General features: G+C 38.2%; 1 protein-coding gene across 6 annotated transcripts in view; it reads right to left on the reverse strand.

Moving 5' to 3' along the window:
- DNM3 (dynamin 3) overlaps window positions 1-12,110 on the reverse strand; it is a 571,744-nt gene that overhangs the window by 311,898 nt on the left and 247,736 nt on the right. For 5 of the 6 annotated variants that reach the window (XM_060133198.1, XM_060133181.1, XM_060133173.1 and 2 more), the window contains exons 13-14: window positions 6,887-6,938; window positions 6,032-6,061 (exon numbers count right to left, since the gene is read on the reverse strand). In XM_060133198.1, the coding sequence (XP_059989181.1) occupies window positions 6,032-6,061; window positions 6,887-6,938 (82 nt within the window). The remainder of the gene's footprint in view (window positions 1-6,031; window positions 6,062-6,886; window positions 6,939-12,110) is intronic. The other variant, XM_060133190.1, reaches the window with a different exon arrangement.

Consider the following 12,110-nt stretch of genomic DNA (forward strand, 5'->3'; position numbering starts at 1 on the left):
TTGGTGGGAAACAAAATTGACAATAAGCCTAGTACTAGAAGGTACCCTGATAGCCCGGAACTAGGAGGTATCCTGCAAACACCTGCTCTGCTCCCTGCCAAAGGAAAAGGTCTTCCTAGTTACACAGTTGCAGTTGGATGCAGTCTGGGCCAAAGAGCACATCAGCACTTCCTGCTGTAGATTTTTACAGCTAAAGGAATGGATTATCAGTCATGTAAAAGCCACATCAATCCTCCTGGTCTCAATATATCCTGGCCCTTAACACATTCAACTCCAGAAAACTTCATCCCTATTTCTCTTTACTACCCAGACTTTCTGAAGACAATGTTCCACAAATATCTGTAGCTATCATTTGTCATTTCCCTCCTCCAGCGTCTGTTCCTTCTTATTCCAATAACATCTATGACTTTAAGGCGGCATTCTCTTCCCTCTTAAACCTTGAGATACAATATCCCACTCACTGACTTCAACCTCCAACCCTACCATTTTCCCCCTTAATCCTGGTACACATTTTCTCTAATTTCAGAAAAACCCCAGTGCCCTTGTTTCCCCATTTCCTTTCAATTTTCAGTCAACATCATCTTTTGTCTTTTCTTTTTTTCTGGGCCCAATCTCAGATTATATTTTCCTGTTTCCTTTGCAGTTAGGTGAGGCCATGACTGAGTTCTTCTGGTCAGTGGAATGGAAATGGAAAAGATGTGTGCCACTTCCAGGCTGGTCCTTACAAACCTCCCTCACTCAGGCTTCTTTCTTTTTCTTTATTTTTTTTATATCTTTATTGAAGTATAATTGCTTTACAATGTTGTGTTAGTTTCTGCTGTACAACAAAGTGAATCAGCTATATGTGTACATATATCCCCATATCACCTGCCTCTTGAGCCTCCTTCCCACCCCCTCCCTATCCCACCCCTCTAGGTGGTCACAAAGCACCAAGCTCATCTCCCTGTGCTATGCAGCAGCTTCCCACTAGCTATCTATTTCACATTTGTTAGTGTATATATGTCAGTGCTACTCTCTCACTTCATCCCAGCTTCCCCTTCCTCTCCCTGTGATGCTCAACACCACTAATAATCAGAGAAATGCAAATCAAAATCACAATGAGGTATCACCTCACACTGGTCAGAATGGTCATCATCAAAAAATCTATAAACAATAAATGCTGGAGAGGGTGTGGAGAAAAGGGAACCCTCCTGCACCGTTGGTAGGAATGTAAATTGATACAGCTACTATGGAGAACAGTATGGAAGTTCTTTAAAAAACTAAAAATAGAACTACCATATGACCCAGCAATCCCACTCCTGGGCATATACCCTGAGAAAACCATAATTCAAAAAGACACTCAGGCTTCGTTCTTTCTCATCTTTTGGAAGAATGAAGAGAATTCGAAAGTCCATGACTGACCACGTGAAGCAGGGTTGCCTCACCCCAGCCCCATCTAGATGACTTGATTGAATTGCCATAGCAGGGTGAATTAAATTGTTATTATATTAAGCTACTGAAATCCTGGGATTGTTACTTGGTTAACCTCTCCTGACTAATGTCATGACTAGTACACTAATCAGAACCATTAATATCAATCCTTTATTTCAAACTGTCTTCAAAACTTTAACTCATCTGCTCTTTTGACCTTACATGCTGCTTCCCTGGAAAAACTTCAGCTCAGGGTATTAATTCCATTGTCTGCTTTCTTAGCTTTGTTCTACCTTCCAGCTGTGGAGTAGAAAAGCAATTCATAAGACCAAGAGGACTGGTACTACCTCGGTGGTCCAAACAATGTGCAGGACCTTCTACCAGTCCACCAATCTGACAACTTCCCCCGTGCTTCTTGAGCTCTTGGAAATATCTAATACTATTTGACCATTCCCTCTCTGAAACATTCTCTTCCCTGAGCTCTCATTCTACAACTGTCCAAGTTTTCCTACTTCTCTTATCACTTCTTAGACTCCTTTTCAGTTCCTCGTTCTGTCCCAACTCTTCTCTTTTATCCTTTAAATCCCACATTTCCTTCTATGCTTTCATCTTCTGGAGGTGATCTCATCTACTCCCATGGCTTCAACTACAATGTACACATTGACAACTGTAAAGCTTATATCTCCAGTCTAGACAAGTCTTGAACCTCAAACTCTACTGACATCTCCAACAGGCACAAAAAATATATCTGAAACTGAAATCACCACCACTTCTCCCACCTCCACTGAAATCTGCTCCTCCTTCACTTGTACTCCCTTTGTCAGTAGACCTCTCTAGCCCTAGACTGGGAGAATGACTTAACACCCCCCACCCAACTCCACAACTATTTATAACTCTTTCTGTCCTCTAAATATATTTTTGAACCTTTCTCCTAGATACCTCCTGCTATTGACATTTGTATTTTCTTACCTGAATTATTTCAGAAATGTCTTCACCAATTTCCATATATCTAGTTTTATTCTTCCAAATCATTTCATATGACTAATACACAGATCTTTCCAACATATAAATCAGATGATACCCCTTCCCTACTGGAAATCTTTCAGTGGTTCCCTACTTTTGGAATAAATGGTTCTCTGTCTCTTCTGAACTCTAGGCACTTTCATCCAACTTCCCACTGGATATTTTTACTCCAATCTTCCACAGTGACTATATTCAACATATCTACCCTTCCTCACTATGTTTCTTTCTCCATGAAGAGCACCACCATCTCATCTGTGCCTAAATCAGATGTCCACACTGCATTGCTGACAATCCCCAGCGCTCTCCTCAACATCTAATTCATCACAATCCTTTAGATTCTTTCTACTTAATATCTCCTGAATTCATCAGCTTCTCCTCAAATCTAGTACAGAGAGCTTAGCTAGCCCAAATAATCATAACCTTTTGTCTGCAACAGACTCCTAACTGTTAGGAGGCTAGACTCCTAGACTAGACTCCTAACTAGTCTACTTTTTCTAATCTCGTCCTCCCTTCAAAATCTTTCTCCACACTATAGGCAAAATGATCTTTCTAAAGTATTATTATGATTGCACTTAAAACCTTACAATGATACTCCACTGCTTTCACCATCACACACACAAAAAAAACAGCTTTGGGACTTCCCTAGTGGCACAGTGGTTAAGAATCTGCCTGTCAATGCAGGGGACATGGGTTCGAGCCCTGGTCCGGGAAGATCCCACATGCCGCAGAGCAACTAAGCCCGTGTGCCACAACTACTGAGCCTGCGCTCTAGAGCCCGCAAGCCGCAACTACTGAGCCCACACGTCGCAACTACTGAAGCCCACACGCTCTAGGGCCCAAGTGCCACAATTACTGAGCCCACATGCTGCAACTACTGGAGCCCACGTGCCTAGAGCCCGTGCTCCACAACAAGAGAAGCCACTGCAATGAGAAGCTCATGTAGCACAACAAAGAGTAGCCCCCGCTCACCCCAACTAGGGAAAGCCCATGTGCAGCAACAAAGACCCAGCACAGCCAAAAAAATAAATAAAATTTAAAAGAAATAGCTTTAATGGAGCTTACTGTCCTAGTGAAAGAAAACAAAAAATAATAAATAAACAAGATAGATAATAATGACAAGATTTGGGGGAGGAAAGGTGACTTTAGATTCAACAGTCAGGGCCAGCCTCTTACTGAAGTGATGTTTCAGTGAGGCCTGAAGTATCAGAAGGAGCTAACCTTGAAAAGGAGGACAGACTTCAATTACTCACCATAATCCCCACTGGGATGTGAGCTCCCTGACAGCAGGGCCCATGATTTATTCATCATTCTAACATCTATCACAGTTTTTCACTCTCAAAAGTTTCAAATACACAAGTGATGAGTGAAGGGATGAATGAAGTTTATGTTGAAACTTCTGGGCAGTGCAACTTTAGGCTAATTGTGTGCTCACATTTTTTTCATACGTTTGTTGACACCAGCACATAGAACTTCTAAGCAGACAAATTTCTAGGCAGGTGAAAACAAATGGGGATTTAGACTTTAAGGAGGAATTTTTCTTTCTTCAAATTCTTCTAAAGTATTCAAAATAGATTCTGCACAGCCATCTCTTATAATCAGGAGCGCTAAGAGGATATCAGAATGGATGAAGCCTTTGCTAGGATAGTGCAGAGTATCTTAGCCCCACCAACCATTAAAGCTGGCTGACATCAGTTAGCAGGCTGAGCTCCAAGGCTCCCTGTCTTTTGAGCTTCTTGATTTTTGAATACAAACCCAAATCAACCTCAGTTATTCAGACTCATAAAGAAAGGGGTTTCAAGTCATTATGGTTCATTTCTGCTAAGCAGAAAAAAACAATAAAGGATTCTTTAAAATATACTATATCATGTTTAATTATTGGATTTGGTTCTGAAAAATAAGATATTCAGATTCATAACCTCTTACTTGCAAAGTGAAAGGTTAAAACAACAGCAACAACAGCAACAAATGTGGCAGCAAAACCTGACTTGATGTGAAAATATTTATGTCTTTCATTTAATCTACTTGGTGTGATTATCATTTGTTTCACTGCAGAGACACAATACATTTAATTACAGGGTGCTGCCTCTGACCCCACAGGAATACTGGGTAATATATAATATATGCAATATTTTTCTAAAATCCAGAAAGTTCTGACCTTCAAGGCACATCTGGCCCCAGAGGTTTTGGATAAGGGATCTGTATTCTATTATAACACTCACCCCAATTCTATTATCTTGAGTTATAAAACTTCCACAATGTATGGGCTTTGAAGTACTCAGTGAAAGTAAAGGCACAGAAACACAATTAACATGATTTTAGCATTTGGAGGCAGTATAATTGAAAACTGTTCTGAGTTTCCATCCAGATCTGATTTAAAGTATGCATTTATGCCACTATACTATTGCTTTTCCAATAAGTATAAACTTCTATGAGCTAGAATTCTGACCATGAGGAAAGTTTTATAGGTAAATCCATTATACCACACCCTGGCTTAATCTGGCCATTGTAATCTACAGAATAATTGCCATAGCTTCTAATTTTCCCAAATGTCTCATTGTTCTCATTTAATAACTTTTATAACTTTCTTATACTCCATATTGTTTTTCTCCCCAAAGTTCCAAGAAGCAGCACCTACCTACCGTCTACTCTTTATAGGGCACGTATCTAGTACCCAGCTGCAAACCTCATGATGTGGGTTATTTCTGATTCTCACAATCACCGGATAGAGATATTTTCTTCTTCCCGTCACACAACTGGGCAAACTCAGGTTCAATTTGTCCAAGGCCACATGGCTACTACGTGACAGAGGAGAATTTGAACCCAGGAATATCTCGCTCCAAAGTTTGTTTCTGCCAAAGCATCATGAGGAAAATAAATGACCCATCTTCCGAGCTCATTCTCAAGTTGTGCATAGCTGGAAGAAAGATTTTAGGGCTGCCTCGCCCATGGTAGAAATGTATATAATTGCTTTTTTAATGCTAGTAATTTGACAATATCTTTATACTTCCATTAAGTGAAGATATAGCATCTGGTTTTAAAAGCTTCAACTCTAAAGCCATATAAAATGTCAGTCAGTGTAATTTTACTTTTTGTTTTATTATTTTAAAAAAATACAAATAATTGCTATTGGATGGTATCAACAGATATATCAAAATCAGTTGTTTAATAGTCACCCACCTTTTAGAAGTGTCACCTACATTTATTGGAAATATTATCATAGAAGGGGAAGAGAAAGGCTTACATCTTATAACAACATAGCATAAAAGGATAGAGATGAAGGTCATTAATGATTTTAATTATTTTAAGGCCCATTAAAATTAGAGAAATATCAAAGCACCCACAGTGTTAAACATTTATTATTACAGCATTTTAGAATTTACTAGTTCATACCTTTCAATCACAGCAAGTTATTAGCAGTGAAGGGATGAACCCTCTTAAGAGGATTTTTATTTCAATGATAGGGTGTTATGGACAAGACAATCTAAGTTTAAAAAAATTAGTAGCAAGCGCTAGTTGAGTTAATCAGTTAAAGACAAACTGTGCCCTTGGGACGCTAAATGAAAAAGCAACAGTAAAGCTTACAGAACTTAGCTCGTACAATTTGCCTTGAAGGCGGAAGATTGGTTCCCTGAAATAGCAAAGAATTATATGCTTTAGTTCAGAAAAAAAGTTTTCAAAATAAAGTCTATTATTACCTCTTCTCCTTTCAAAACAATGGAAAAAATTTTAGAGCAGAGGTTTCAATTTGTTCAACAATTGTACCTCTGAATTAAAAAAAAAACTATAAAACCATCATTGTTTTGACTTGAAAAGAAATAACAATGCAAATATTCATTATCACATAGAACATAAAAGAAACAGCAAACTGTCAGAGTTAATGCAATCTCTGCAGAGCGCTATTAGTCAGAGACAGCTGGCCAGCCCAAAACACAAAAACTTAAAAGATCAGATCTTCTTAGGAATTAACATCTTCATTAACCAACAGGATGTGGTGTGGCAGAGATTAAATCTTAAATCCCAAACTGCCTTCTTTATGAGCTGTCCCTTCACTGTTACCAAGCTGTGCAAATGTGTGAACTAGTCAGCAGCACCAGAAAGCTCATGCAACTACTCACCATATTTTAACCTTGAACTGACTCACAGATTCAATGTTAAATCAAATTTAGGGGTAATGTAAGCAAGCAAAGCAGGACACAAGGAGGCAAATTTGAAAAGCAGAGCAAATAGCAGAAAAGTTATTTAAAATAAATCAATAGGGTTAACTGCATAAAATAGCAAAAAAAAAAAAAAAATGCAATTCACTCCAAAAACTTTAAAAGCAAAAACAAAACAAAAAGTTGCATTTCCAGCAAAATTTGCACATGATTAATTTGCATTTAAAAAAAGTCAATCAAGCAATTTAGTTCAAATTCTTTGGGACATGCATGCTTTAATTCTTTTAAACAATTCCTACCTGATTTCCAATTGTGTTTTTCTTGTGAACCTGACTGCTCCTCTGCTGAGCACTGAGAAAAGCAAAGGAGAGAAGCACTGAAGAAAATCATAAGATTTTTTTCTGAGCGCGTAACAGATACTAAAATAAATACAGGCATTAAAAATATATCAACAACTGAGGCAGAGCTAATATAAAAAATCCAGGTCAGTTTAATTCTGGAAGCAAAACCAACTCAATGGAACTTCTAGAACCAATTAGTAATCACAAATCAAAAATAATATACCACAGGAAGAAAACCTGTATTGCTGCATTAATAAGTCAAGGTTAAGTATTAGTGATATCCCACAGGTATATAAGATTGTACTGAAAATTGACAGCACTTTTTGAGTATATGCCATGTTCTAAGTGGTTTACAGGTATTAGTGATTTTATTTTAATTTTAACCCTGTGAGGTAATATTCATTCATTTTACAGATGGAGAGACTGAGTCACAGAGAAGCTGAGTGGCTTCCCCAAAATTAGTCAGCTAACAAGTGCTGGTACTAGGTAGTCTAATTCCAGATCCCAAACTCATGATATCATCTAATCTCATTGCTCTGAATTCCACTGTATTCTGACAACCCTCATAGTGCATCGTCAGCTTGGACCCATCTCATCAATTCTAGACTCAAATATGTTTTCAACAACTCAACATTTCCACTTGGATGTCTAATGGGCATCTCAGACTTAATCTGTGAAAACTGAATTTGTGACATCCTCCCTAAATCCTGTTCCACCCACATTCTTTCCCTTTTTAATTAATGGCAATTCCATATTGCCAAGTGCTTAAGCCAAAGTCCTTGGTTCCTCTTTCTCTTACTTCCACATCAAATCGTCAGAAAATGCTATTGACTCTACTTCTCAAAATGTCTTTAAAATTCAACATCTTTTTATTCCATTGCTACTACCTTGTTCCAAGCCACCATTATCTCTCACTTGCACTGTTGTCATCACTTACTGTTTGGTCTCTTTGGTCTTACACGCTTGTCCCCCTAATGTCTATTCTCAACACAGAAGCCAGAGTGATCCTTCCCCCGCCCCCCCCCGCCCCGGTATGCGGGCCTCTCACTGTTGTGGCCTCTCCCATTGCTGAGCGCAGGCTCAGCGGCCATAGCTCACGGGCCCAGCCGCTCCATGGCATGTGGGATTTTCCCGGACCGGGGCATGAACCCGTGTCCCCTGCATCGGCAGGCGGACTCTCAACCACTGCGCCACCAGGAAAGCCCCAGAGTGATCCTTGTAAAGGGGGGTTCCTGTCACTCTTCTGCTCAAAACCCTCTACTGCTATGCAATACAATTACACTCAGGGTAAAAGTCAAAATTCTTGCAATGGTCCACAAGGCCCTTAACCCCCACTCTCCACCTCTTTGACTCATCTCCTCCTATTCTCCACCTCTTTCATTTGAGAGGTCCAGCCATACTGATCTCCTTTTTTTTTGATCCCACCATGCACACTCCCACCTCAAAGCCTTTATGCCAGCTGCTCCATCAGCCTAAAAAATACACTTCCCCCATATATCTGCACGGCTCCCAACATCACCTCCTTCAAGTCTTTATTCCGATTTATCTTTTCAGTGAGACCTACCACGACCACCCTAGTCAAAACTGAATCCCTCCCTTCCTCCAGGATTCTCATCCCCTTTATACTGTTCTGCTTTTCTCTATGGCATTTTTCACCTTCAAACAGACTATATAGTTTACTGATTTTTTGTGTGTTTATTATCTGCCTCCCTCCATTAGAATGAAAGCTCCTTGTGAGCAGGGGTTTTTGCCTGTTTCATTCACTGCTATAACCCCAGTTCGTAGAAACTACCTGGCACATAGCTGGCTTCAACAAATATCTGTTGAATGAGAAATCCGATGAGGGTGATACTATTATAACATGAGCACAGAGGGGATAAGAGCCAGATATCACCCCAACAATTTAACCCCAGAAATCTCAAGATTAGGCAATATGTTACTCTATCTCTCAAAAGATTGAAGGCTTTCTTTTGGTGAGTCCATGAGTAAACATATATCAATATAAGAAAATAAAACTCATTTTGGTTATTCTGAGAAGACTAGCAATACTGAACCCTCTGATTGTTTAGTTGTTTATAGAAGCTGTTTTGGAGATTAATGAAATAGTCTAAAACATAAAAGATTAAGGTTATCAATCAACTGTTTAAAGTAGTGGGATATTATAGCTCAACAGCACATCAGAAATCAATGCCACACTTAGTTGCTCAAAATGGCAATCTTTTATAATCTCCCATGATGTATTTAAGCTGCTTCCCTTCAAACTCATAAAAAAACTATATACTACCTTCAACTGAGGATGGGGAAGAAGTGGGTGCTGAAAGGCCACACTGTATTTCATTACTAAAGATATTTTGTGTCTCTTTCTTTTTCAATTTGCTAATTTCAGAGTTTAGCTTTTCTTCTCTCCTGGGTTCTTATTATTTTTCTAGTCTTTAGTTAAATGCTTAATTCCCTTAATTACTATAAAATTCATCTCTCTCCAACCTTTTCTCTGCATAATCCAAATCTACATTATTCAGGTTTTTGTGGTGAGGTTGTGAATGAGGTGAAGGTTGTGTCTGTGGCCAGGGGTCTGATGAGCCCACACTGCCCTCTGGCTGCCCACCATGCCCAGATGCACAAAGTGTGCCTAAAGTACAACTCTTCCTGGGGCTTCAGATCCCATGCTTTCCTCTCTTCTAGGAAGAAATGGGAAAACTACTATTATAATGTGGTCATGCCTTCTTCATGGATATGACCATCTCTCCCAAGCATCATACTTGTGTTTTAGAGGGTTTTTTTTGTTTTTTTTTTAAACAGGAACTATTTTAAAATAAATCACTGACTAGTAGTGGTAACTTCGAACTATGGCAGACTTACAGGTGTTTACTTTGAAGTAGGTGAACTACTGGGGACCCTCAAATTATGTATAGGTCCCCTTAAAATCATATAAAAGAAAAGAAACTGAATATTAAGCAAAAAACACAGAGATTGTTGATGACTCCTTGTGCTACCTTAGGCAAAGAGTATGACCTAAATGGACCTTAGTTTCTTGGCTATAAAGTGTGTGTGTGTGTGTGTGTGGTGTGAAGAGTCAGAGAGACAGAGACAAGCGCTGGGGAAATGTTTCTTAAGTTTCTTTTACATCTAAGATTCCTTGAGATGCAAAGTTACTCTCAGATGCTTGTGATATCCACTAGGTGAAGAGATTTTCCACTGACATAGAATGTTCATCTACTAAATAATGCATATTTAGGATCTACCACTTGTAAGAATATGCAGGGAAAAAACAGATTTATTTTATAAGCCAATCTCAAATATTAGTGTTAGAACAAATACTAAATTACCTTTACTTTTCACCTAAAAAATAATCTTTTTTGCAGCAACTGTCCCCATAAATCCAAAGATACTGCTGTTAATGATGTATTTAGGTACTTAAAGTTACTCCATAAGTAACATAATAAAAAATAATCTGCCTAGATAGAAAACATCCTTTATCATAATTCTTAGGAATGCAATGATAACTGAACTGAAAATATTTCAAAATACTTATTTAAAAATGTGTTCACAGAAAACCATGTAAGGACTTGCAAGTTAATTTGAGTCTTTAGAGGTATTCTTGGTAATAGGTCTTTAACTGGTTTTATCTGCAATATTGTAAAACACACCTATATATAATGTTTTAATTTGACATAAGTCAAAACTTTTAGGGCACCAACTATCTGAAAGGAACTCTGTGGAACATATAAACATAAATAAGGTATGGTCCTTGTAAAAAGAGCCTACAATTTATCTAGTGTGGGTAGTGACATACAAAACACAAATAACAAAGGAATAAGCTCTAAAAGAATAAATATGTGAGGCTGTAATAGAAAGCCAAAAAAGCGCTTCTGTTTCAAATGTGGGATATAATTAACCCCATATCTGTGTGTACGTTATTAATCATATAAAATTCCTACTACACACAAGTCACTGCTGAAGAGTTCGCCAGAACATTAAAACACATAAAACCAAATTAGGTTAATTAGTTTAATGCTCTGAGACATAATGATTTTGAAATTATATAACAAAAGGTTTAAATTTTTATAAAAATAAGAGCACATTGAAAGACATTCAAAGAAAAATAATCCATGTTACGTCTTAGCTCAAAAATTTTTTTTGCATATTTGTGTCTATCCATGACCATGTGCATAAGCAATAAGACTATAATGACATAAGAATGTGGCAAGGGGTATGTGTGACCATTTATCAGATAAATCCTGTATATGGTAATTGCTCTGAATGTTCAGAGAAAAGAAAGATCATTTTGGTCTGATTTGATCTGAGATTTTCATAGAAAACTTAAAGAAAAGTAAAATTTTAATAGAGGAAGAAAATCAACCGCATTCCAAGAGAATGGAGTAGTATAAGCAAAGCCAGGAGGTAGAAAGCTGGGACATGTAGGGAAGTTGTGGAAAGTAAAACTATTATAAGAAAAATTGTATGACCATAGACTCAGGTTTGTATTCAATAAATGATCTTAAAAGCCACCTAGTACAATAATAACTCTATGTTAGGGCCAATTATGGAGAATTTGGTCATTATACTGAAGGCAGCAGAAAGTATTCAAAGATTCTAAGCCAGAAAATGGCATGATCAAAGAAGTGTTTTATTAAATATTACCTCCCTGAAATAGTCAGTGTCAACTCTGAACCAGGGAAGACAGGAAGCAGCCAGCCTTGACCCCCTCCCTCTGACTGTTGGAAGTCCTGCCCAGCCTTCAGAATCAAAGCAAGTACCATTTCTGAAATATGCCTTCTCAGAAACATCCAGTTATCTCTCCTTCCTATGAACTCCGCTAGCTCTTGGTCTGTGCCTGTATTCTATAAACAGGATTGTGTTATACACAGGCCTGTAACTCCCCTCCAACAAGGTCTGCTGCTTGATGGCCAACGGTGTGTTGCATTAATCAGTATCTCTACCTCTCTCAGCACTGACATTACCTCGCAGTGTTTAGTTTCTTAAGAAATATTTATGGAATTGTATTTTGATACCAGGGTTATATACAACCAGATTCTTAATGTTTATCTGCAATAGGAAATTTAAATAATTTAAAGAAGTGTGCCATAAACATGTGCTGCAGCGAGTATGGTACATTTAGGAATCCAAAAGTGGCCAGTCTGGCTACAGCACAGAGTTAGGGGCTGGGATAGAGAGGAATAGT

Source organism: Lagenorhynchus albirostris, chromosome 2 (genome assembly GCF_949774975.1).
Source record: "Lagenorhynchus albirostris chromosome 2, mLagAlb1.1, whole genome shotgun sequence".
NCBI classification, from domain to species: domain Eukaryota; kingdom Metazoa; phylum Chordata; class Mammalia; order Artiodactyla; family Delphinidae; genus Lagenorhynchus; species Lagenorhynchus albirostris.